This window comes from Neomonachus schauinslandi, chromosome 3, assembly GCF_002201575.2.
Source record: "Neomonachus schauinslandi chromosome 3, ASM220157v2, whole genome shotgun sequence".
Classification (NCBI taxonomy): domain Eukaryota; kingdom Metazoa; phylum Chordata; class Mammalia; order Carnivora; family Phocidae; genus Neomonachus; species Neomonachus schauinslandi.
In genome coordinates this window covers 190,261,748-190,289,485 of record NC_058405.1, presented here as the reverse complement: position 1 = coordinate 190,289,485, position 27,738 = coordinate 190,261,748, and the positions used below count along the sequence as shown (strand labels likewise).

The 27,738-nt window shown below is 49.6% G+C and overlaps 1 protein-coding gene across 2 annotated transcripts; it reads right to left on the bottom strand.

The window, feature by feature from the left end:
- Positions 1-7,409: 7,409 nt before the first annotated feature.
- On the bottom strand, positions 7,410-23,614 carry ASB1 (ankyrin repeat and SOCS box containing 1). 2 transcript variants are annotated; one of them, XM_021678979.1, is made up of 5 exons: positions 23,488-23,614; positions 19,962-20,103; positions 17,611-17,913; positions 9,242-9,627; positions 7,410-8,004 (listed from the first exon to the last, which is right to left on the bottom strand). In XM_021678979.1, the coding sequence occupies exons 1-5, from the start codon at positions 23,534-23,536 to the stop codon at positions 7,877-7,879; spliced, it is 1,008 nt and encodes a 335-aa protein (XP_021534654.1). In that variant the 5' UTR covers positions 23,537-23,614; the 3' UTR covers positions 7,410-7,876. The 2 variants fall into 2 exon arrangements, with proteins under 2 accessions (XP_021534654.1, XP_044769399.1); XM_044913464.1 differs by lacking the exon at positions 17,611-17,913 and having other exon boundaries at positions 7,427-8,004.
- Positions 23,615-27,738: the final 4,124 nt, after the last annotated feature.

Below are 27,738 nucleotides of genomic sequence, written 5' to 3'. Positions count from 1 at the left end.
TTAATGAATTTCTGCTCCTTCTTACCCCCCCCCCCCCCTACTCTCTTTGGGTTCATTTTGCTGTTCCTGTCTGACCTCGTACCGCAGCCTTTCTTCCATTTTGGCTTTACCTCTTGACCTCTCCCCACGGAAAATGAGGATTAGACAGCTTTCACTCCCACACTTCCCCACCTCCGTCCTGAGAAGTCTCACGGCTGTATGGTTCACACTCAGTGTTGATGCCACCAGGGCCGTGTCCATACTAACCACCGCTGCGTCAGCTAGTATTACTGTGGTAACTTTTTGTTTCCTGCCCATCGTTTTCTTCTCCTTCCAGTTACGTCCCTTGGTTTCCTGGGAACTTGTCAATAACTGAATCCCAATTCCTATCCAACTATGTTCAGAGGCAGGAGGCTGGCTGAGGACGAAGACCTCTTTGGGGCTTCCCCACTTCCCCTCCAGACTTGGTACCTTCTATGTCTGGTGCATAGCCGCCTTCCCGGAGGCTTTCCCTATGCAAGCGTCCACCTCGCCTCCTGCTGTCGGGTCCCCCATTTCCTGCGTACCATGTTTTCCCTTCTTGGTGTACTCCCTCATTTTGGAGGGGTACATCCTCCTATGGCTTCCTAAGGGTATGTGGGACATAAATGTTTTAAAGACACTTCAAGTCTTTAGCTTGGCTTTTAACCTAGCTGAAAATATTGCCGTCAGAATTATGAAAGTGAAGGCCAGTATTATACCACCCTCCTCTATGGCCCAGTGTGGCATCTGAGGACTCCAGAGCTATTCTGATACCTGATACTTTGTACATGTCCTGTAGGAGCTTTTCTCTAGTATGGAAATTTCAGTGATGTGTGCTGTCAAGTCGTCTTCCGTTGTGTCAGCACTACATTGGCTCTTGTAATCTGGAAACTCTGCCCTTTGTTCTCAGAATTCTCTTGATTTGTTGGAATCTACTGTAAGACATGTGACCATTTGTTTGGCCACATTCAGTATTGGTATGTTAGGTCTTTCCTTTGTCAAAAACCAAACTGTATACTGAATTAAACAAAACAGAAAGATGAGTCTATTGCAAGGTTTTCAGCCTGCAAACCAGGCAACTCAGGGCTACAAAAGCAATGAGTTCTGAGTTGCTCAGACTATGGGGCTTTAATGGGACAAATACAAGTTATTTTGGTTTTTCAGCTGTCTGGTTGCCTACTGGTGTTCTTTCTTATTTGGATGGGAGGGTAGTTGAGTCAGGGAACAAGAAGTCCAGAGTTGGGCGTAACAGACCCAGTATTTGGGGACTGGCCGGCATCCCCTGCTGACTTTTGAGAAGGGCCTTCAATTCCTGTAAGATTGTTTCCTTTGCACACCAATGGAGATGAAATGATCTCCATTTCATCCCTGACATAAGGGACTCCGTTTTCTCTGGTCCTACACCTTAGGCTGGTGAGATTCCCCAAGAAGCCTCTTCTGCTCTATTCCTGCCTGCAGGATATGAGCTTGAGTCCCAGCTGAAGAGTCGGCACACGGAAGGCTGAGTGTGGCAGGTCTTCTACTGGGTTGGGGCAGACACAGGCTGCCCAGCTGTGCAGCAGAGTCAGGACTACGTCTTAACCTGGCTCTCCGCCAGTCCTCCCACTCTCACCCACAGCCACTTCGAAGGCACCTGAGCTGCCCATGTCAGAGCCTCTGGGAGCTTTGCAGTGAAACCAGATTCTCAGATACTTCTTTTTACAAGGTGGTTTTCTCAGATGTTTCTAGATCAGTTACCATTCATCTGTTTGCTTGAGAGGTTCGCTCCTAAATTTTGTTGCTATTCAGTCATCTTAGTGGATTTGTACATTTTTTAAAAAGTAAAATTCCACTGTCGTTTTAATGGGATTTCAGAAAGGAGTTATGGCAAATGGCCACACCTACTGCACAGAAGGCTGGGAAATGAAGACTCTTCTGGGAATTTAAGTGTCCAGCTAAAACTGTGGCCTCTGTTATCACAGATGAATACTGGATACGCCACCCAATTGGGTGGAAAGCCACCCAATCTCGACCACACAAATTACGCAGGTTTTGAGACAGAAAGAAAGTGAGGCCACCTTTCCAGCAGAGCAGGAGAGGTGTGTGTGCGTGCAGCCAGGGGTCGGGGGGTGGTCAGGGTGTGAGGAATGAAGAAGATTTTCTTTAAAGCAGACACAGAGAACATGCTAGTGTCGCTGAGACAGGAATAAATGTCTTTATTTAGTTCCTTCAGTCCTGGGTTCATCCCAAGGCTTCATACCTCACCTTCCCACTGTCAAAAACAGAGACCCAGAAACAATGGTTCTGCCCACAGTTCTCCACCACCTCCCCCCTGCAGAGCACTGCAGGGACGATTCACCTTGCTTGAAAGCCATGGGTTTCAGACACTTTAGAGGCACATTCTCTTCAAACTGGAAACCCCACTAAGTAAAACAGGCTCGGCCAGAAATTTAAATCTATGCCACATTTTGAGTGCCCCTCTAGAACACTAAGATCCCCTGGAGCAATTCAAAAAAGTTCCTCTCTCCATATCATTAGAAATTTTCCAGAGAGCCAGTCACTTGGCTGAAATGTGTATTCAAAGATTTCACAAGACCAATTTTCTACCCATTGAGATAAACAGTCCAAAAAATTAAGGCATTGGGGAGGGGGGTTGAATTAAAGGGTAATAAAGCATTTATTAAAGTTACAACAGCATATCAAAGACGTCCATCATACTTTTGGAAACGCTGAACCAGGCACAAGTGCGAGAACAGTCGCGGCCCCAGCTGCTGAGGGCAAACACGCCTTCATTCCCAAAGCAGTAGGGGCAAACAGGGTCTACGGTGACCGTTGCCGTCAGCATGTCTCCAGGCCCACAGGCCCACTGCAGGTCACACTGTTGGGCCGAGCACACAGGCCCCGGGAGCTGTGCAAACACTGCACGGCAGAGCAGGGACACGGCCGGCTAAACGACGGCAGCGAGCGGACTTCACACGTTCACAAACACCACACTCAAACTGCACTGATGCACATTCACACATTACTCGGGAGAGATCTGAAACCAAACCAACTTAAAAAAAAAAAAAAGGATGCCCACGCACTCCAGACACTGCACAATTTCATGTTAAGGCCACAGAAGTCACCCCTTCTCCCCGCCTCACTTCTCCACCTGACTGTCTGCCCAGAATGTAGAGTATATATTCTGTACATCACTACACCCCAAAATCTGCACGTCCCTCCCGTGGAATTCTCCTGGGACACAGTCCCACTAACCATTCATGAGTTCACATCGGTTATTTTATTCCACACCGAGAGGTCAGGTTCTGGGGGGTTGGAGGGAGTGATAAGTAAGCCAGGGAGAAGAGGTCACATGGCCAAACGAGGCACTTCTGAGTAGGTACGGAATCCAGACCATTCAGGACTGCTCAGTGAGTGCCTGGCGGGCAGCCAAAGGGACAGAAGTGGAAGCTGAAGTCTCAGTTCCAGAAGACCCACTACAAGCGCCATCACCAACATGCCACAGAGCCACCGGCACTCAGGGGAGCCACGGGCCCCCAAGGCCTGAGGTAAGGGCAGCCCTCACTGAGAAGCCACACAACGCTTCTGGGGAGTGTTTCTCAGGGATTCAGGCATGGCTAGAGGCCTGTCACCACAGGGAGGCTCTGTCATGCCAGACTGTAAGCACGTACTTGCTGACACCACACACGGTGACCTCGGAGCTTGCTCTTAGACTATGAGCTGCAGAAATGCAACAACATACAGGCTGCTTTAAGAATCCAAGAGGAATTTCTCATCATTACGTAAACATACACCGTAGCTAGACTGGGGTTCCTGGACTCCGCAACTTCAGAGACTGGCAAAGTTAAATTCTGGGGCCTGACAAAGAGCAGCCAACATTTTATCTTCCAACCAAGAGCATTTTAAAAAATAAAAATATTTAAAAATAAATAAATAAATAAATAATAAAAATATTGCCTTCTATTATCACCTTCATTACATAAAAGTCCATTTTATCATCCAAATGAGGAAGGACATTATCTCAGAATAAAATATAAATCTTCAGGTTGAATAAACTTGATTTCATAAGTATTTAATACGTGTCCTTGTCCTACGGACCTGCACAGAGCCCTCTGACTGCCCCGTGGGGTCCCCAAGGTCACAGGCTCTTCCAGCACCGTCACCACCTCCAATGCATATCCACCAAGAGGAGGGACAAGGTCACCTGGCAGTTCACAGCCACAGGGACTGCTCAGTGCAGTGTTCCCCACACGTCCTGTGGGCGGGCATGGATGGAGGACTGACAGCATGAGCGCGGCCTCCCTGATCCTGGGGCCTGCGCACGGAGAAGCGCGGGCAAAGCACTTCTCTCTCAGGCTGTTTCCTTCACTCAGACCTCTGCTTGCTGCACGTTCCTCCCCTTCTACTTCCACAGGAACCTTTGATTTAAAAAATCAATTCAGAGAAGAGGGGAAAGAGGAAAAAAGGATGGCACTTAAGCCTGAGAACAGAAAAAAAGTCAACAATAGGAAACTGCTAATTGTCCTCTTTTTAAACTCACCTAACAGGAACATGCTGACAGAAACTTACCAAATGTCAAACGGAACATCAAAAACCAAGCATCGCTGCCCTAAACCCTTTTCTGGAACAAGGCAGGACATAAATAAATATATAAATAACGTAAGTAATATGAAAAGGCACAGCCAGGCGTGACACGATGGCTCTCGGAAACAGACTCAGCTCTGGCAGGCAGGACGCCAGAGCGGAATTCTTAGAGGTTATCAACACTGCCCCCGACCCCAATCCCTGCCCATCTGTCCACAGCAGCCAAGGCCCACAGCAGGACGCTCTTCAATGGCCAGGAGGTGCCCCACGAGTGGGAACAGTCAGGACACTCCTGGGACCAGGCTGGGGGGGACACTCCAGCTCACTCCTGTTGGTCTGCTGTGCCCGTCCCTAGGGAGAGCTCCGGGGCCCGCTGGGCAGCAGCCTCCTCGAGTACCACCACGTTTCCTTTTACAGAGGTCTTGGGGGCCCCATGCCTCAGAAACATGATTTCATAAAGTGTTGTGACCGAGTTACTCTTTCCTCTTCAGTATCCTATCCTGGCCAACAGAAGGAAAGGGAGCTGTGGTAAAGTTAAGTGTCACTCAAACAAGTAGGAATGACCTTAAACAACTATCCACACTGTTTTCAGATTCATGTTTGGCAGCTATGAAGTTTCAAACCAGAGGCTGAACCTCACAGTTCTCAGGATTCCGAAAGCATCAGCAGAGTCTGGCTGAACAATCAAACCTGTGCTCTGCAAAGGAAGAGCAGAGGCCCCGGTCCCGTGCACATTTCTGCTCCCGGGCTCATCCTCTCCTGATTCACACTACCTCCCTGGCCAGGTCTGGGGGAGACCCAACTACGAGAATCAACTCCGCCCATTCCTTTTAGAGAGACCCTGGGAAAACTGTTCAACCCCCCAGAATGAAGCCCGGCACGCGCCTCGCTGGGCAGCAGACCCCGACACCGCCCTGCACTGGGCCTTGGCTCGTGCAGCCCAAAGGTCGTGCCAAATGTGCGAGACTTCTGCACCAGCAGCGTTCCCAGCACGGCTTTCCAGAAGGTCCAGGAACAGAGCTACCCTCCTACCTTGGGCAGGGCTGGGGAGGCCCTGTCCTAACACGCCTCTGCCGAAAGCACCCAGTGGGGCAGACTCAGAGCGTGCCACGTGTCTGTAACAGGGCCCACCTGGAGAGACCCTGAGCCAAAAGGGCCGAGGCAGGAGGACCCAGAGTCGGAAAAGCTGAAAAATAAGGTGAACCACCACCCACTCCAGAACTCCTCTTTCAGCCCTACTGAGAAGGTGACCAGCCGCTGCTTTCCCACCTCCAGTGACATGAAGCCCCTGCCAGTGGCCCAGTCCAACTTCCCTATATCCGGGGAGCCCTACCTCCCCACAGCTCCTGCCACAGCCTAACTGTGGTCTTGGTCCCACCCTGAATGCCACAAAGAACACCCCGAAGCCCTTCCCGGCTGAAGCCCTTGCAGCACTTGGCTCAGGCTCTAAGGACCCTCATCAGCTACCCACACCCCACAGCTCACAGCCTCTCTGAGCGGCCCCCAGCTCTGCATAAGCCCAGCTGGCCAGGGGCCCAGGCCTTCAGCAGCAGCACACAAGCCCAATTTTGGGCTCCGCCAGCCATCCCACACTTACACTATGGCCACAGCTTGTGACAGGGTCACTGTAGCCACGTGGAGCCTCCTGTGATTGTGTCTTCCCTCTGAACCATCCAAGCCCCTTCCCCCTGGGACCTCACACACACACCTACAGGTGACAGCCTGGCGTTCTGGCCGAGCCGTCCAGGATACACGAGGTGGGGCTGAGAATTCTATCCTCAAGCCGCATAAGACAATGACAGACACTGCCTGTCTCCTCGGCTAAAACCTACAATGCTGTTAGTAAATAAGTAAACCTGGATCATTAATTCAATTATTACAAATTAGACAGCTCTTATGACAGAAAACCTCCAAACACAGATTTGGAATCTGCCCACTCCTAAACACTTCTGAAGGTGAGAATCACCACGATTCCACACAACGGTCATCGGAGGCTTCAAACTACCAGATGTGGTTTCCGAGGAAACAGCATCACCTGGAGAGCTCTGAAGAGGCAGCCGATGGCCCACCTCTGCGGACACAGCCACGTACTGAGCTGCGGAGCCCGGGTGGGAGTGAGCCCTGCCCACGGCCACAGACTCGGATGAGAACTCAGCTCATCTCACCTACCAGCACCCCCAGCAGGCCAGGTGAAGACTTCTGACCTCGCTGCTGCCCCCGTCCTCGGCTTCTAGGAGCAACTACCAAGACATGGGGTCCAAAATAGGCAAAGAGCAATCAACCAAATGCCAGATGTTTTGTCCACTGGACCCAAGCAACAGAAAGCCTGGAACCATCCAGAGGACAAGTGAATCCCCCCACCCTGGAGTGTGCAAGGACTAGAAGGCAGCGCCACAGGTGTTCCCTTCGGTTAGAACTGGCAGTGAATGCTGTTGGAGCGGTCCTTGGTCCAAATGTAGGCAGTCATTTTACTGGCTAGTTCTTCAGTGCGGCCCTCCTAAAATCAATCCATGTCTGGAAGCTCCTCAAAGGGAAAGGGCAGAGAGTTCGTGGGACCTGCTGGCGTGACGCGAGCGCAGTTAGGTGTGAGAACAGGTGCAGCACTGCAGAAGGTCCTCCCTCTAGACTCTGAACAAACGCAGGTCCTGACTGAGCTAACACAGCCGATCCATGCAGCCAAGAAACCATCCTGGAAGGAAGACAATTAACAGAAGACACTACCACAAGAAGAGTACACGGAAGTGGCAAGGAAGGGGTGAGTGCAGACAAATGCCACGTCACCCCCAGGAGCAGGGAAAACAAACCAGCAAATTCATGAACTGCATTTCTGTACTCTACTTTTTTTTTTTTTTTTTTTTTAACCAAAACTCTCTTTTCATTTAGGTATTAGAAGGCTTTACAATGAAATCGAGAAGTAAAAATATAAACAGAAGCACAGTTCTGGAAAGTGCTAGGAGTCTTCCCCACTGCAGCTATTAGCAGACCTCCAACCTCAGCCCGTACTTACACACACCGCAAGGCCCACTTCGTGAATTTGCTACCGAGAGAATCCAAAACAGAGATACTGAGGAAGAACAAAATGAAGTTTTGTATGAACTTTTCAGCTGACAATGACCCCAGGACTGTCCAATGCCCCGAGCACCTGAGATGGAATTACAATCCATGAGAACAAGGCCGTTTCTGCTTTACCAACAGCCAAATGGGATTCCGTCAGCAGCACAGACAGGATGTGGCTCACCGGGGCAAGAATCGGTGTCGACTTTCACTGCAGATCACCTTCCTCCTCACTGCAATCAACTGCTGCACTTGCATTCTACTCATAAAGCAGAAACTTTTTTATGGGGTCTGGCAGAGGCAGCGAGGGAATCAGATGGAGTCGGTATTTGCCAAGAGCTCTTCTCACGGCCACACGGCACAGACTCAGCAAGGTCCTGGGGACACCTGGAACGCCGAGGGAAGAAAGGGAGACAGAGGGAGGGAGGTTAGCCAGAGGCTGGCTGAGACTGACAGAACTGCCCTGAGTGCTCACTGCCAACTTCCCAATTTTACAGTAGAGAGAGTGGCCCCCGGGGAGGAAGGTCTGTCATCCGCTCCTCCCGCCTGCACAAGGAGTGCAATCTTCACCTGGGGCACCTGCCCACCAGGATGGCACCTCCTTGACCGGGTTTAATTTCCTAGACAGAAACAAGAGCTGACCACTGAAGGCCCGGACAGGTGTGAATGACGGACCCTAACCCTCCGTCAGCCTCTGCTCTTGGTCAATCCCAGGAGCTCCCGGGGGACCCCGGACAGATAGGCCGAGCAGTCTGTGAGGAGTGCAGGCTCACAGTTTTGTGGTGGGTCAAAAGCCTAACCACGTCTCTGCCTTGTGAAGCAGGCACGAGGCAGGCAGCCTCTCTCAGAACAACTCCAACTGACCACTGACCAGCTCTGTGGGGGAAGGCTCACCAGGAGCACGTTTTTAATGACTGGCTTAGGAAACTCCAACAACAGAAACACAATGAACTCAAGTTCTGTGAGAGGCAAGGGTTAGGGAAAAGGTTTTCAACTCAGATGTCCTCGAGACCCAGGCGAGGAGGAGGCCAGGCGTGGGCAGGTCATAGAGGGCCCACAGCAGCCAGGAGGAGGTGCACAAGGTCCACTTCTGAGCCCCAGAGTGAGCCTCGGACACGAAGACCAAGCTCCAGATCAACAGCAAACAATCAGGCTATTGATTTATTAATTCATTAGCAAAATCTTTCTTCATAAATAAGCAAGCTATGGAGTCGATTCTAACAAAAACCAGACGTATCACACAATAAAAGTAACGGTATTTGAGTGGAACTGAAGAAAGGGCATGAGGACCCCTAGAGGAGGAAGGGCTTGCAATTTATTGTCAAACATTTAAAAACCACGCGTAAGTGAAGGACTTTGGGGTCACAAAGCAGAGCAAAGAGGTAAAGCAGTCGACTATAATTCCAGGAACTTTGAACATGTACTTTTATGTATTTCTTTATACCAACTCTTGGTGTCTAGGAATTTGAAAAGACCAATCTGGGAGTATTCTAGAAACTTCCTAGCCCTAACTGCAGATTCTGACTAAGTGCTTTGTTGGAAGAGTTTGTTTTAATCACTACAGCTCAATTCCTTCAAGTAACCCACACAGACTGCAAGTCAGAAGGGAACTCAGGCCACTTACTTCTGGCCTCTTTAAAGACCTGCAACGCCTCAGGGTCCACCTTCCTTCTGCCTCTTGACTCTGGGCCCAAGGATTCCCACTTCACCAGGTTCAGGTTGGCTCCGAACTCTACGAGCAGGCTCACGAAGGCCGCTTCACAGCCATGACGCAGGACGGCATCCATGACACACCCGGGGGAGCCCCTGTAGAAGCCCTGCGTGTTGACAGGACCATTGCAGTTGAAGTCGGGGTTCGCCCCCGCCTGGAGAAGCAGCCTGAAGCACTGGAGGTTGTGGTAGGCTGCGCTGATATACAAGGGGCAGACCACCAAGGAGGTGAGGCGCCGGGAGAAAGGGGGCCGGATGTCAGGAGTCAGGTGGTGGTTGACATCGACGTCAGCCCCATACCTACAGGGAGACACAGGGACAGTGAGACCTTGCGGTAGACTGACCGAAGTCAACAGATCCCCACAGCACCGGAGACAGGCCTGACCTCCATGAGCACCGGGGAGCCGCTGAGGAGACGCCACAGATCACAGCAGTCTCATGACTTCCAGGAAGGTAAGATCGTACTTAAGAACTTGGAAATCACCCACACAACAAATTCATCGGGGAACTCTTCAAACCCTTTGAAGAGCTGACAATCTTATGGCTATTCAAAGTACTTCAAAAAAAGGGGGAAAAAAAGGAAAAATTCCAAATTCATCTTATGAAATTAGCAAAACAATCCCAAAACCTGACAAAAGCCACAGCATTAAAAAAAAAACTACCAACTGATTTCACTTATGAGTATCAACTTAACCACCTTCAATAAAATGTTAGCAAAGCAAATCCAAAGTATATTAAGAAAGCAATATACCATGACCTCATGCGGGTTATTCCAAGAATGCAAGGCTGGTTCCAATATTAGAAATCCTAAGAACACAGTCCATCATATTCACAGAACTAAGGGGAAAATCATGATTACCTCTATAGATGAAAAAAAGAAGGCATGAGACAAAACTCAACACTAATGCAGGTTTATAAATACTCAATAAAATAAGAAGTGATAGACATTTCCTTCACAAGATAAAACCCAGATGTTGGCGTCTCACCTAATGGGGAGAGGGGCAGCTCTCCTATGGAAGCCAGAGCAAGCTGCCTACACCCATTCTCCAGCCCACTGTTACTCAGACATTTTAAAGATGTATTTATTTATTTGAGAGAGAGAGAGGGTGAGCAACTTGATCTCAACACCCTGAGATCATGACCTGAGCCGGAATCAAGAGTCGGACAATCAACCAACTGAGCCACCCAGGTGCCCCTAATTCAGGCATTTTAAATAAGGGTATTTTAGTGCAATCAGACAAGAAAAAGCAATTAGCTGATTAAGATCATAAAGGAAGAGAAAAAACTTTCCCTATTTTCAGAGGATATGACTATGTCTGGAAAGCCCTGAATAATTAATGAAAATACAATAAGCAATGAGAGAATTTATTACTTTAATAAAATTATAAAATCAACAGCCTTCATACATACGAAAATAAGTTCAAAGACAAAATGGAAAAGACCTCATTTATGAAAGCAAAATAAATTTTAAAATGAGATATCTAAGCATAAACTTAACAGTACATGTCCAAAATTTGCATGAGGGAAGTTTACAAAATACTCCTGAAGTCATACAAGCAGACTTTGGAAATGGAAAGCCCCACCCCCACCTTGGAGAGGAGGGCTCAACACTATTAATAGATCAGTTTCCTGAAGTCTGTTATAAAAATGAAAATCCCATTCTTAGAGTAACTTGATTATAGGGCGCCTGGGTGGCTCAGATGGTTAAGCGTCTGCCTTCGGCTCAGTTCATGATCCCTGGGTCCTGGGATCGAGTCCCGCATCAGGCTCCCCGCTCAGCGGGGAGCCTGCTTCTTCCTCTGCCTCTCTCTTTCTCTCTCTCTGTCTCTTATGAATAAATAAATAAAATCTTCAAAAAAAAGAACTTGATTATAAATACAAATAAACAAAACTAACATCTCTGGAGTTACAGAAGTTGATTATAACATCTATTTGGAATATCAAACAAGAAAAGATATAACAGAAAAGCTTTTTAACATGAAAATTAAACAAAGAGGGACGCCTGGGTGGCTCAGTCGGTTAAGCGTCTGCCTTCAGCTCAGGTCATGATCCCACAGTCCTGGGACTGACCCGCGCATCGGGCTCCCTGCTCAAGGGGGAGCCTGCGTCTCCCTCTGCCTGCCGCTCCCCCTGCTTGTGCGAGTGCGCACTCTCTCTCTGACAAATGAGTAAATAAATAATCTTTTTAAAAAATTCTAAAAAAATTAAACAAAGAAAAATGTTTGCATGGCAAAAAGCAGCATAAGCAAAGTAAAACAGTAAGTGGAAAAGTTGGGGGAATGTTACAAAGGATTAATATCCTTAATACAGAAAGAGCTAATAAAAGGAAAAGATCGGGGCATCTGGGTGGCACAGTCAGTTAAGCATCCGATTCTTGGTTTCAGCTGGGGTTGTGATCTCAGGGTCATGATCCTGGGATCTAGCCCCGTGTTGGGGTCCATGCTGTGCACGGGATCTGCTTGCGACTCTCCTCTGCCCCTCCCCCCTGCTCGTTCATGCTCCCTCTCTCTCTCAAATAAATAAATAAAATCTTTTTTTAAAAAAAGGAAAAGATCAACTGTTCTACAGGAAAATGAGCTAGAGACGCTGACAGTGGCAAGCATCTCTCAGCCATTTGAAAGGATGCTCAGCCTCACTCATAACACAAATGCAAATTAAAACTACCTTTACACCTGAAACTAGTGTAACATTATATTTTTTTAATTAAAAAAAAAAACTACCCTGAGATACTACTTCTCACCTATCACAATGGAGAAAATCAAAATTTTATTGACCAAGCTTTAAAGAAACAAGAAGTCTCATTTAGTTCTGGGGGCAATGCAAAATGGAACAATCCCACTAGCAGGAAATTTGGCAAGAAGTGGCAAAATTACATATGCATTTACCCTCTGACCCACCAATCACACTCTTGGAATCTCTTCCCAAGTTACATTTGCAAAATTCTGAAAAGATGCATGCACACGACAATTCATTAAAACATTATCCATAACAGCTGAAGGCAAGAAACAACCCAGAGGTCCCTCAACAGGAGACTGGTTGAACAAACCATGGTCCATCCATATAAAGCAGCAATGAACCGCTATGAAAAGGCATGAGGAGTATCGCTAAATACTGCTCTGGAATGACCTCAGAACACATTTAACAAGTGAGAAAGGCAGGACAGTGAAAGTGTGTACTATGCTACTGTTTATCAGAGGGAAAGTGGTTACGATACATACATGTATATGACACATACCTAGACATATACACATTATGCTTATGTTTTAACAATGGAGATATAAAACATAAAAGTTTTAAAATGGTCATCTATAGGGGAGTTGAAGAAGACCAACACAGAAGCTAGACTTCTTTTAATATACTTTGTTTTATAGATTTGACTTTGGAACCACATAAATGTCATAAAACAAATTAAAGGCAATCCCCATAAACTAAAAGCAAAAAAAAAAACCCACTTTAGCCCAACCGTGTATCCAGATGGTGCCATGATGTCCTGCCTGCAGAGTGGCTCCTCTTTCTGGGTGCACTAAACACCAGAGCACCAGATTCCCCTAGAAGGACCTGAGACAGGAAGCAGAGCTTGCCAGCAGGGAGCTTCACGCAGAGGGGCACGCTCACTGCAGTCCCCGAGATAATCCCTACGGGTGTCCGAGAGGCCCAGTGACAGCCCAGACATGAGGAAATGCATCTCTCACAGCATGGGTGCAGGAGCAGCCTGAACTGGAAGCCACATTGTTCAGCAGAGCCAACCTCTAAATGACTCTAAAAAGGCAGAGGCTTCAGGGTCCCCACAAGGGACGTGCCCTTGTCCCAGCCCCCAGGGAAGTCCAAATACAGACTTACTATCAGGAATTTGGAGTTCTCCCAAATGCAAACTACTAATCTAGGTCCCTTTAATCTAAGCAGAGGCCACGGATGCAAGCACGGAGGGCGGCCTGGCTCAGGGTATCAGAGTGTTGGCAAAGTTAAGAGGGTGCTTGCTAAAAATGCTGTCTGGCGTGGGGTATTACAGCCCACATCGGGTGAGGAGTCATGTGAGAGGGGACAGCAACACTAGTCTGGTTACAGGTGGGGAATTGGCAAAATAAGTAAATATGCTGAGAAGGGGAACCAGGTCTCTGCTGGAAAAGCAAATAATAAATTCGGAAAGGAAGAAAAAGTAGGATGACCCCTGTGGTACCAGACTGGATTAGAAGTATCAGGGTGAACTCCACTGTCAATGTATGTAGATACAGAAATATAGATAAAAATGTGTATATGTAACCTTAGCTCTGTCCCATCGGAGGGCCTGAAAACAACAATAGCCCATGAGCAAAAATCTTGGCTTCTAACCACCATTCTCCACTGAGAGAAACCAGGACTCTTCGGAGAAATGACTAATTCCAGGGCTAAGACAGACACAGTGCTAGATGAGCCTAGACTATATTGTTATAAGAGAAAGTAAGGAACTGTTCAAAGGATGCGGGGGACATGTCGTAAGGCCAGAGCTTGCCTCCAGTATGACAGGGCTCCCTGCAGCCAAATCTGAGACAATCTGAGCATCAAAATAAGTAATAATAAGGGAGTATAACTCCTTGGATAATACACGAAACTATAAGTCTAACACAAATAAATGAATAAATTAAAAATCTGATGAGAAATATGATATATACGTGTTGCACGGTACCTCTCCACAAAATACGAATTAAATAATTAGAGAGGAAAAAGAATAGCTTTACATTGGAGAAACCTGACAGACACCACCTTAATCAAAAGATCAAAGTGAACATCAGCAGTAGCGGGCCCAAGTGCAATCCTGTGCAACTGGACAGATGTGGAGAAGAGCGCAGTCTCGTTCCCTTGAGATCCCCTGCCTGGCGCACATTACCGACTCTGCTCGGAGTCAACACTCGACCACCAGCACCCGCCTCCCCGAGCTTCCATCACCCCAGACAGACCTACAATGCCACACACGTTTTGTCGGCACGGGGTTCTTGGAATTAGGAAATGACGGCGTGTAGAAGCAGAGAAGACAGGCGGACAGGCAGGGGCCTAGGGCACAGGAAACAGCACCATTTTCCAGGCCATGACATAAACGGCTGGCCAGCAGTCATAGTCCATCGCCTGTCTCTTCAGCACATTCTGAGTGTCCGAAGGAACTTCTCCCTGAAACCCATACTTCTGCTTGCAGGAAGCACAGGCCTAAGGAGGAGAAGGGAGGGGCACACCGACCGATGTGCTCCCAGGACAGTCCTTTCCCCACTGAAGCCACGCAGCATCGTCAAATGCAAACATCGCCCAGCCTCCCAGACACTCCAGCAGTGACAGGAGAAACATTCTACAACACACACCAAACCAAGCAGAAACTGCCATTTCATTTCACACACTCAACCAATAAAGAAAAAGAGAACTAGATTTTAAGCAGTGATTTTTTTTTTTCCTCCTTTTGTTAGGGATAGGTCTTTCAAAATGTTTGTAATTTTGGGCAATATGACAATCTGGTATTAACTGAGCTATGGGAAAGACAGCCCTTCATCCAATCATAAAAATATGCTGGATAGGATCCAGTTAATTTTAATCCTGAATATTTTCCAAAATTCCCCTCCTGCTTTTAATATCTCTGCCAAGGAACCACTGGGACAACTCAGTGAATCAATATAAATTTTGCACATACAGAAACACCACTCCTTACCTTTTTTTAAAAAAAAAAAAATCAGGGGCGCCTGGGTGGCTCAGTTGGTTAAGCGACTGCCTTCGGCTCAGGTCATGATCCTGGAGTCCCGGGATCGAGTCCCGCATTGGGCTCCCTGCTCGGCAGGGAGTCTGCTTCGTCCTCTGACCCTATCCCCTCTCATGTGTTCTCTCTCTCTCAAATAAATAAATAAAATCTTTAAAAAAAAATAAAAATAAAAAAATAAAAAATAAAAAATAAAAATCAGCAACACCTATCAAGGGAATTTACAAGTAACAAAATGGAATTTACTTGCAGAGAAACAGCAAATTACAGCGTGACAGCAGAGAGCCCTGCGTATAAGGAACAATGACCTAGGAAGACAGGACCTGACATTATATTTAGATCGTATTATTTGTTCAATAACTCAACCATATCACTCCCTTTTCCAAAGGCCAATAAGTCACTTACCTGGTAATTCAGAAAATAGAAAACTTTTTAGTATGTGTTCTTGGTACCTCATTGTAATAGTAATGTCCTGCACGCCAGTGAGGGAATGAGATCTCTTAATAACACTGACACCTTCTCAAACAGGGCATCTGTATATGTACTTCTGAAAGTCAAGCCTGCCGTTAATTCAAAGCAGTTGTGCCTCATGAACTGACTGAAATGCCTAAAGGGATTTCTGGAACCAAGATGAAATTTCATTGATTGATCCTATTCAAAAATATTTCCAAATTAATGACTTACATTCTCTAAGATGCAAAGATATAGGACTGAGGTGGCTTAGATGATCAGGCTAAAGATTTTTAAAGAGAAGGGAAATACCATAATACCCTCGTCCGTCTTTCTAAAAGCCAATTCCATAGTCATAAAAAAAATAAAAAATTAAAAAAAAAAACTTTTAATGTAATAAATATATTCTCAGTACCTAATTCAAAAACCACACCTTGCGCTGGGCAAGGGAACGCCAGGTCTCCTCCTCCTGAGAACCATCCACACTGCAGCCCGTAACAATAGGAGCCTTACCCAATCCTTCCCACACTGAAAACTAGCTACCTAAACTATACTCTGTCCAACCACAGGAAACACCTCCAGAGCAAGGCACGGAAAAAAAGCACCTCTGGTAGAAAGAAGTCACTGGAGACACAGAAAATGAAAATGTAATCTGGTTCAAATTTTTTTAAAATGTAACCATTCGTACGATTAAAATAAGACCATAAACCATCTAAAATAATAGAAAGGAAAAGCAAAGAAAATCTAGATCATGGAACAAACATACACAATAAGGAACAGCTAAGAAACCAAAAGAGAGACATAGACCTAACATCAGCTATGACAAGTGTTAACTGTGTTTAAAAAATAAAGAATCCTGTACAGTCAAATAAGAAAGGTGAGCACCCAAAGAACTACTTAAGCCCAAAAAGATTAAAAACTAAATGTGACAGAATGCTGTGTAAACGAGCCTTCAATGAGACCTACAGCTTCCCTCTGGTTTTTTTTTTTTTTTTTTAAAGATTTATTTATTTATTTGAGAGAGAGAGAATGAGAGAGAGCACATGAGAGGGGGGAGGGTCAGAGGGAGAAGCAGACTCCCCGCCAAGCAGGGAGCCCGATGCGGGACTCGATCCAGGGACTCCAGGATCATGACCTGAGCCGAAGGCAGTCGCTTAACCAACTGAGCCACCCAGGCGCCCTTTAAAGATTTATTTATTTATTTATTTATTTGAGAGAGACAGAAAGAACACGAGCGGGGTGAGGGGCGGAGGGAGAAGCAGACTCCCTGCTGAGCTGGGAGCCGGATGCTGGGCTCGATCCCAGGACCCTGGGATCATGACCTGAGCCGTAGGCAGATGCTTAACTGACTGAGCCACCCAGGCGCGCCTAGATTGCCCCTCTGGTTTAATAATGAGCATAACCCACAACAACATCGTGTGACATAAAAAAAAATTAAAAACTCAAAAGAAGCCCCAAAATGCAAATTATACGCTCCACACTACCTGAGCACAATACAATAAAAGTAGTTCATAAAAAATGTATATTAAACCTTTCTCCTCCATAAGAACAAGGAGGAAATCAACTTCAATAATACTTAATTTAAATACGGGGTAAAAGCTTAGCAGATAAGACCAAAGCTAAAGGCAAAGGTAATAATAACCTTGAAAGCTGACACTTTGAGAACAAAAATGAATAATCAATCATTCAACTGAAAAAAGAGAAAAATTAAGGAAAATGGGGGGGAAAAATTAGTAAGCAGAAAAATAAGAGAACTGGCAGAGCTAAGAAACAGCTCTTCAAAAAGACTAACAGGGACGCCTGGGTGGCTCAGTTGGTTAAGCGACTGCCTTCGGCTCAGGTCATGATCCTCGCATCCCGGGATCGAGTCCCGCATCGGGCTCCCTGCTTCGCGGGGAGCCTGCTTCTCCCTCTGCCTCTGCCTCTCTCTCTCTCTGTCTCTCATGAATAAATAAATAAAATCTTTAAAAAAAAAAAAAAAAAAAAAGACTAACAGACAATTCTTCCAACACACCTAACTTCACAGACAGAGGAGTAAATACAGACAACAGGGAAAGAGGACGTGGCCATAGGAAGCCGCGGCCACGGGGCGAGGGCGGCCAGGCCTCGGCAGCACTGACCTGATGAGGGCCTTCAGAATGTCGGCCCTGCCCACACGCGACGCGTGGTAGACGGGGGTGCTGCGGTGGTGCCGGCTTCCGTTGGGGTCGGCGCCAGCTTCCAGCAGGATCTGGGCGCTCTCCAGGTGTCCGTTCACCACAGCCACGTACAGAGCGGTCTGTCCTTTTACGTCCACGAGATCCACCTCAGCCCCTTTCCGGATAAGGAAGTCCACACAGTTCCCGTGGCCCGCGGTGGCCGCGATTCTCAGCGGTGTGCAGGGGAGCCAGCCGCAGCACCAGACAGACTTCTCGTTGATGCGGCTAAGAGAGAACACAGGGGAGCCAGGCTGTGGGGGGCAGCTGGGAAGCCCACAAGCTGCCCTGCTTCCTCCCATACTGGTCCATGCTGGCAACAGAGAACGGGAGGGCAACCTCTTCAAACGGGGACTCCCAGGCCTCAAGAATGCCTCCGCGTGTGCTCTGTTCTATGAGATGCTGGGTCTGGGCGTGAGGCAGAGAAGATCTGGAGAGCCCATTCCACAGCGGAGGACACTGAGGCGCAGAGCTAAGATCTCAGATCTCCCAAAGGGTGGAAGGGTGTGCCCAGGGAGGCAGCGCAGGATGGAGAGCAGCGCACGTGCTGGCAGCCCGCCAGGGTCCTGAGGCCCCTTCTCACCAGCCACTCGCTGTGGAGGCCTGAGGTTGGGCCTTGGCATCCCCACTGGGACCGGGTGACCCCTGTGGTCCTTCTCCCTGTGACACGGCACAAATGACAGCCTGCAGAAGTGGCCAAGGCCACGCAGCGCTCCACTCCCGGCCAGCAGCAGAGGGCAACGGGCTACGCTCAGCTCTCATCAGAAACTGACGATCAGACTGTGACTCCCTGTCAAGGAATGCCGTGGCCATGCAGCCCACTGACCCACCACATCATCAACCAAGACACAGTTCACTTCAGGCTCCCAGTGCAGCTGTGAACAAAGCGTGGCCATCCAGCCCACTGAAGAGTGACACAGAGATACACAGTTGGCCAGGGCTTCCTCCTTCAGCTGAGCTCTGGCTCCCACTAGCCAAGAAGACCAAGGAACACTCCAAGGACTCATGATCAAAGTACAGAGCAACAGAAACAGATCATTGAGAAACAGATTTATTCAATCCAGATAGAAGAAGAAAGAAAAAAAAAGTACTTGGAAAAGCAATATGAAAATACCTAGTTGAACTCTACTTTATTCTATTGTTTTTATTCTACTGTTGCATATTGTTTTTATTCTACTGTGGCATCTGCAAATTTAAGGTTTCCTTTGGGCCTGAGTCATTTGCATTAAATATTCATGCAGAACCATTTGCCATCTTTCTATGACAATCCTTTCTGGGTATTTAGAGCTTTTTTTTTTTTTTTTTTTAAATACTGGTATCTATTCTGATGAAATAATGCTAAGACATCAGAAGTAAAAAAAAAGAACCCTATTCTTAAATTGTTAGAAATCCTTCCCTTGGGAGCTATTCATAAAAAGCGGCATTCATTTCAATATTGACCAGAAGACATTTCTTCTATCAATTCACTGCCACCTTAACCCTGAAGGGGAAAGAAACACAAAGCAGGAAGGAGTTTCTGGTTGCAGGTCAGTTGCTAATCTAGCTGGGACTCCAACCTTCGACCCACAAAGCAATCAGAGAACACCCAGAGGGAAGGAAGACTCTGTGCTCTCCCAGGGGTTCCTGGTGGGAAAAAAGTAGTATCAACACCCACTGCTTCGAAGGAAGAGCCTGAGCCGGTGTGGAGGAATGGGCAGGATCTGGCGGGCAGCAGGCTGGGCACTACAGACAAAGGGAATAAGAAGGTGAACACACAGCATATCCCCGGGTGATGAGACGGCCAGTCTGAGGCTGAGCCCCAGGCCCGGGAGGCAGACAGCTGGGGATCAGAGATGCCAGAGGAGGGTACATCAGGAAATCTGCACCCACAGGGGGGTAACCACATGAAAATAACAAAGTTAGGTGAACTCACATATACAGCTTAGGGTAAAGAGCCACAAGAGACTTGGAAGGGGGCAGGACCACTCCTGAAGACAGTAACAGTGCTGCCATCAGGACTAACATCAAGAAAGCTGACACCAGAGAGGGCCAGAAGTTTCCAGAAAATATAAAGGTCAATGACCGATCTGGACTTGAATTCAGGTCCCCCTACCCTCACTACCTGGTTATCTCCTACAAGGCTGGCCATGCTCCCTCGGTCTCCTTTTCTCCCCTGTCCTCTAACACTGTAAAGCCTCAGGGTCTTCACCTGCTCACCAGGGAGACATAGTGCCCTCACGGATCACGCACCTCAGCTTCGGGCAGCACTGGGCCAGCCCCAGGACAGTGACGCTCACCTCCGGTAGCTCTCCTCTTGCAGCAGGTTCCTGAGGGTCTGGAGGTCCCCCACGTAGGCTGCATCATGGAGCCTCGTGTCCTCACAGTGCTCCAGCGGATGGTCACAAAACTGCTCCCTCAGCCACTCCTTCAGATTAGGACCTGCACTGAAGAGAGGGGCTCCTGTCAGCTAGGGGAAACCTTGCCAACACCAACCAATAGGGGGCGCCGTCTGCAACAAACCCTTTGTCTTCAGTCTACCTGGGTACCTCAAACACGCAAGAATAAATCATTCCCATGCTCCAGAAACGCCCAGGGCTTAAAAAATACAGAAAAGTTTCCCTTAGTGAAACAAGCACAATCCTGACACCAAATCTGACAAGGGTAATAATTTTTAAAACATTGGTGGGACAGGAGGCAATGCGTCAACCCTACTGAAGAATATGGAAGATCCTAAATAAAATATTAGCAAGGTGCAACTTAAAATACGTATCAAAAATCCACCATAAAATATTAAAAAAAAAAAAATCCACCATAATATTACTCTATTTATCCCAAGAATGTAGCAGTGTCTTAATATTGGGGAAAACCATATAATCATCTCCTATATTACAAAAAGGCACCTGGATTTGGCAAAATTCAACAGCCAAACAAATGCTGATATTTGCAACAGGGATGACTGTAGCAAGCCGACCTGGGCCATGACCTCACAGGAGTCTCCATGCTTAACTCATAAGATGGCAACCTAAGATGGCTGCACTTTACTGAATGTAAGTTACACCTCAGTTAAGAAGGAAAACATTAAAATATATGCATATAAATAGAAAAGCCAGCTTCACATAATGAAGACTATAAAACTGGAAAACAATAAAGATGACTAGAGTAAACCGTACCATGTGCTTGGACAGGATGAGTCAATGCTAAAAAGATTTTAAGTGATAACAAATTAAGTGGTTTAATAAATCTCTTCAGAGTTTTTATATGAGATGTGACAAAAATATTACAAAAGTCTATCTGGAGGGGCACCTGCGTGGCTCAGTTAAGCGTCTGACTCTTGATCTCTCAGCTCAGGTCTTGAGCTTATCTTAACCTTGAGTTAAGTTGAGTCCTGTTGACTCAAGCACCCCACTGGGCTCCATGCTGGGCGTGGAACTTACTTAAAAAAAAGTTTATCTGGAAATATAAGTGAAAAATCACCTGTTTTGGGACGCCTGGGTGGCTCAGTCGTTAAGCGTCTGCCTTCGGCTCAGGTCATGATCCCGGGATCGTGGGATCGAGCCCCACATCGGGCTCCCTGCTCCACGGGAAGCCTGCTTCTCCCTCTCCCATTCCCCCTGCTTGCGTTCCCTCTCCCGCTGTGTCTCTCTCTGTCAAATAAATAAATAAAATCTTAAAAAAAAAAAAGAAAAAGAAAAATCACCTGTTTTTTAGTACGTATGAGAAATAAACGACCTTACCAGTTAACAGATTTTTTTTTTTTAAGATTTTATTTATTTGACAGAGAGAGGGCGCACAAGCAGGTGGAATAGCAGGCAGAGGAAGAGGGAGAAGCAGGCTCCCCGCTGAGCAAGAAGCCAGCTGTGGGGCTCGATCCCAGGACCCCAGGATCAGGACCTGAGCCAAAGGCAGTCACTTAACCAACTGAGCCACCCAGGCGCCCCAGAACTTATTATCTCTTATCAGAATAAAAAAATAAATCAAACAATCAATTGCCCAGAAAAGACCTTAGTATAAATGGGTATCAAAATCAGTGAGGAATAGAAAGAGTAGTTGCTACAGACTGAATGTTTGTGTCTCCCCCACAAAATATGTCGGAATCTTAACCCTCCAAGGTGATGGTATTAAGAGGTAGTGACTTTGGTAGGTGATTGCACAGATCATGAGAGAAGAGCCTTCACGAATGGGATTATGTCCTTATGAAAGAGACCCCAGAGAGCTCCCACACACCCTCCACATGTGAGGACAAAGCAAGAATACTGCCACCTGGGAACCAAGAAGCAGGGCCCTGTCAGACAAAGAATGTGCTGGGCCTTGGTCTTGGACTTCCCAGCCTTCAGAGTTATGAAAAATAAGTAGTCAACACATTTGTAAAATCTGATACCTATTTGCAAATTATCGAGTTTTTCCCCTCACACTGGAGCCCAGAAATAATCTCCAGATAATCAAGAGTTCTGCAGACATCCTTACAGACAGGGGCATAAGGAACGAGCATGAATGCGGACTCCCAGCATGGGACCAGGCACAGATGGAAAGTACATCCCTCCACAGGTGGACGCTTTCCAATGATAAAGTTGCTTTTACATTCAAATCCAATCTCTTGAATACCTACTGCAGACAAGACTTGACCAACGTACAAGGGGGGTGATGAGTAAGCTTCCTTGCCCTTCAAGACTCAGCAGTTCACTGGCAGGTGGGCAGGGCAGCCCGCGTTCACACACACACACGGGTCACTCAAGCTGATCCCACAACCACACCTGCAGCCGATCAACAGGCAGGCCTCAAGGAACCCTTAGGGCCGCCACCCCATCTTCCTTCAGCTGTCCTCCTCCACAGCGGTAACCCTGCAGTTTCACCCCACAGAGTGAAAAAGCTCCCAAAGCAGGAGCCAGTAAGATTCAGAAAGTGTAGAGCAAAGGCCGACGGGTAAGTGGGAGCCACAGATTTTTACTAAGTTCTTCTCTGGGCCTCCCTTTGCCGGCCTCTTTTCAACCCACTCCCTGGCCCAGCTCAACGCAGCCTCCTCTACAACCAGCTTCAGACGCAAACACAACTTAAGGTCTGCGTTTCTCTGATCAGCTTCTCCACATTAGGTACACAGGGCAAATTCAGCAACGAACACGGGAAATCCCACCACAGGGTAAGAGGGAACCTCTTCTGAACACAGCCAACAACTCACTTGCCCTGCAACTTCACATCCGCTTAGTAGGGAGGTCTCAGGGTGGAAACCCTACATCTGATGGCTATTTTGGGTGGTGAGCGTGAGGCTTTCTAGCTGCCTCCTCTGCGGGTGGGCCACAGGCCCCCGGACATGCTGTGTCACGGACAGCTCGCCGGGGATGCCGTTATCGCTGTCCCTTGCCCGTGCATGTGCGGTAGCACCCCAGGCAAGCCGTAGGTGGCAGGGCGGAGAAAAGACACCTGCCGTCCCGAGGGACTGGCCTCTGGGGGCTCTCCCGACCCGTGCGCTCAGAGCCGGAAGATGACCCATGTCCTGTTCTCACAGTAAGGGCCCTAGCAAATCCCCACCGGCTCATGGACCGGCAGTTAGAAAGCAAGTTCCACAGGAGAGGAAAGCCAGCGCGACCATGTCCACGCGAGGCCGAGGAGCGGGCACACGCAGCAGCCGGGGCCGCCCCGTACGGCGCGTCGCGCTGACCCGACCCTGGCGGCAGGGCGCGGCTCCATGGGCCTGGCCCGCCGGGGACGAGGAAGCACGGCCCCGGCCCGGGAGCAGCCGCCGGGGTCCCTCGGCCAGGGCGCTGGACCATGCCCTCCGCTGCCCCGCCGCCCTGCCGCCCCGCGGCCCGACGGCTGCGCGCACGTTACCTGCGGGCCCCGGCCCGGCCCGGCCGTGGGGGCCGCCACCCTCCGCCATGGGCGCCCCGGACTTGCCCCGGTCCGCAGCCCCGGCCCGTGCGCGCCCCGCCGACCGGAAGCAGGGCGGCAGCGTCCACTTCCGGCACGCGGGCAGGTGGGCCGCGTCGGGGGCGCGACTTCCGGCGGGCGCGCAGCTCCCTCAAGGGCTTACGGGGCCCCGCGCGTGGTGCCAGCGCGTCCACCTCCGGCCTCCGGTCCGGGCGTGAGGCCCAACGAGCCGGGCGCGAGCTGTCCGGAGGCGCGCCGTGTCGGGGGCGCGCGCCGGCAGTGCGACGGTTTCTCCACGGGAGTGGAGGAGTCTGGGAAAACAAGCTCACCTGGGGGGCGGAGCCTAACTCTTAGCCGGGAGCTCTGGTTGGCCGGGCCCGCGCCCGCCCCCGCGAAGGAGGCGTGGCCTTGTGCCTTGCGGGTGTGGGCGGGGCCGCGTGCGGCTCGGGAGGCCGATTGGAACCCGACTCTAGCCCGGCCGGCGGAGCGTCCGGGGAGTCCCGGGTGAAGGGGGACTGCGCCGGGCACAGTGGGCAGCTCTGGTGGTCCCCACGCTCATCCTGGAGCAGCCCCGGGAGAGCGTGGATGCGAAGGTGCCGGACGTCCAGCCCTGGCCCCGCAGCAGTTTCGGCGGGCTGGGCACCGCTGCCCGTGGGCATGTATCTCCGTGCTAAGAGATGAGTGCGCCCCCGAATTCCTTCCATGAGGGCGGGGATCTCGTCTATTAAATTATAGCCCAGTGCCTCACACAAAGCATTTATTGAATAAATTAGGGAACAAAGGCATACATTTTCCTGCACTCTGGCTTCTTAAATGTCCAAACTGTGTGTATTGAGTTTGCATTCTTGAGCTCGGATTCCCTTGGCTACAGACCTGGCCGGCCCTGCGAGGGTGTTTGGTGGGGGGAAGAGGGCTTCCTGCAATGCTGTTTGGACTTGATAACAGCAGAGAGCACCCCTGGCAGAGGCTTGGGGGTGACGCCCTTGGTGCCACAGGGCAGGGAGCCAGGGGCGTGCCCAGCTCGCAGGTCCTCCATCACAGCTTCAGGCGGGGAACCCCTGGGAGCTTCCAAAACACCCAAGCACGGAAACAACCGAAGTGCCCCTCAGCGGTGCAATAGATAAACAGAGTGTGGTCTGGTCATCCAGGGGAATGATACTCAGCCTTAAAAAGGAAGGGGCATCTGGGTGTCTCAGTCCCTTAAGCGTCTGACTTCAACTGGGGTTGTGATCTCAGGGTCCTGGGATGGAGCCCCTAGATGGGGGGGTCCCGGCTCAGTGGGGAGTCTGCTTTTCCCTCTCCCTCTGCCCCTCCGCCTGCTTGTGCGCTCATGCTCTCGCTCTCTCTCAAATAAATAAAATCTTTAAAAAAAAAAAAAAAAAGGAAGGATATTCTGACACCTGCTACAACATGGATGAACCTTGAGGACATCATGCTAAGTGAAATAAGCCAGTCACAAAAGGACAAATACTATATGATTCAACTTATGAGGCACCTGAAGGAGTCAAATTCATAGAGACAGAAAATAGCATGCGTGCCCGAGGCTGGGGGAAGGGGAGAATGGGGACTTGTTTAAAGGACACAGAGTTTCAGTCTGGGAAGATGATAAAGTTCTGGAGATTGACCAACGTACAATGGTGTGAATGTACTTAACACTACTGAATTGTACACTTTTAAAAGGTTAAAATTAAAAATAATAATAAAGTTAAAGTAGTAAAGTTTATTATGTATATCATACCACAATTGAAAAGAAAAAAAAAAAAAAAGGAAGCCTGGCCCCACCCCACCCCCACCGCAGAGGTCCTGATGCAGTTGGTCTGGGGCGTGGCCTGGGCCTCAGGACTCACCCTCTCCTAGGAGACCAGCCTTCCCGCTTTGCCCCAGACCGAGCGGGTTCCCTAACACAGGACTCCCAGTTTTAAAACCAGAGTGAGTTGGGACCCTACCCCAGCCCTCAGGTTGCTCCCCACCAGCCTGCCTCCCACGAGCCCCCTCCCTCCCTCCCCACCAGGTTAATTTTTCCCGCAGAGCCACTCGCTGAAATTCAGCCTCTGTCACCCGGGCTGACCATTCCTAAGCGATCCTCGGAAATCCCACGTGTTCCTTAGCTGGACACGTGGGGCCCTTCCTACACACGCTCCAACGTCCTCCCTCCTGCACTCCCAAGACACATCCAGAACTGGGTGTCTGCACACGTCAGGCCCTCCCATCCCCACGTCAGCCGCCCAGGGGGACATGTGCCTTGGCTCCCCAGATCCCCGCCCCCACCGGAGCAGCTCGGCGCCTGCGCTCTCTGCCTGCCTCCGCGCACACACCCGCCACGTTTCTCTCTTCCCACCTGGACTTAGAGCCCTGGGCGGAGCTGCGCTCTCTCTGCTTGCAGATAGATGCGTGCGTTCCTCAAAAGCTGCCTCTGGTCCAATGGATATTTTTATTCTCTCACAGGACTTGTTATTGAACAAATGGATAAAGCCATTCATCAACCAGAACTGACAAGGTTCCTCGTCCAGGCACTGTGCCTGGTCCCGAGCGCAGGCGTGAGCCAACCTGGACCCTGTCCACGGAACCCATGGTCCAAGGCAGCCAGGTGCATGGTGGCTCCCCAGGAGGATAAGTCCACCTCCTAACCCCTGAAACCTGTGAGTGTGATCTTGTTGGGAAAAGGGGGTTTGCAGATGTAATTAGCGTAATGATCTCAGGCACCCTGGACTCAGGCGAGGCCCTAAATCCAATGACAGGTGTGTTGGTAAGAGAAAGGCAGAGGAAGATTTGAGACTGAGACACACAGGGAGAAGCCACGTGAGAAGGAGGCAGAGACTGGAGGATGTGGCCCCAGCTAAGGAAGTCAAGGGCCATCGGGAGCAGGAAGAGACTGGAAGGACGTGCCCCTACAACCTCCAGGGGCAACACGGTGGGGCAGACACCTTGATTGATTTTAGACCTCTGCCCTCTAAACCGTGCGAGAAAACATTTCCGTGTTTAAGCCACCAAGTGCATGGTAACTTATGGGGGCAGCCGCAGGAAACGCATATACCCGGTCATGGAGCCAGAATCACAGACCACCGGCTGAGCCAGGGCTGTGAGGGACAGAGCGGGGCTGGGGGCTGGGGGGTTTCGGCCGGAGTCAGAGAAGGGTGTGAAGTTCACCACAAAGAGACAGGAAGCATCGAGGCACAGGGGACACACAGTTGGATGGTTGGACAAAGGCCTCTCTGCGGGCCACGGAGGGGAGGCCCGGTGGGCCTGCTTACTCACGGAGCCTGTCCCCGTGTTACGGGGAAGCCGTCGGGGCGCACTGATGGGATCAGGTTGGGGAAGGGGCACACCGTCTGCTGTGTGCAGGAAGGAGGAAAAAGATGCGGGACTCCAAGGAGACCCAGGGTGACCCCCCCCCTGCTACCCCCACCAGCCCAGCTGAGGCCCAGAGGACAGGAAACACCCTCCTCCCAGCAGCGTCGGGCACTTGAAGGTTGTATTCGTTCCTGTGAGGGGGCCAGACCCACGGAAGCTGGTCTCAGTCAAAAGGAGTCTTCAGGGGCGCCTGGGTGGCTCGGTCGGTTAAGCGTCTGCCTTCGGCTCAGGTCATGATCCCAGGGTCCTGGGATCGAGTCCTGCATCAGGCTCCCTGCTCAGCGGGGCGTCTGCTTCTCCCTCTCCCTCCTGCTCGTGAGCTCGCTCTCTCTTAAAAATTAGTATTTTTTTTTAAAGATTTTTAAAAAAGTAGTCTTCAGTTTGGTTCGGGGACAGCAGGTGGCCTAGAAAAACAGGCTGCACTGGACCCAGAAGCTTCTCTGGCTCTCACGGTGTCTCTTTGACCCTGCTCAGCTATGTGCATGTCTCTGTCTCTACCTCTGCCTACCTCTGAGGCACAGTCTCTTTCTCTTTGTGTCTCCCTCTCTCCCTCTTTCTCCTCATCAGTTACCAGGTGAACAAGAACTTAGTGGCTTCCAAGGACAGTGATCACGTGTCCTCTCCCAGGGAATTAGGATGGGGCCCAGCAGGAAAGGCTTGTCTGTGCCTCAGGACATCTGAGTTCGAAGGCTGGCCCACAGGCTGTCAGTGCTGTCAGTCAGGACTCCATGCGTGGCCTCGCTGTGGGCTTGGGTTCCTCACAACGTGGCAGCCGGCTTCCCAGGGGAGTGTCCGAGAGAGGGAGAGAGCCAGGTGGGAGCCACTGCGTTCTGGTGGTCAGAGAATTCACCCAGTTCTGCA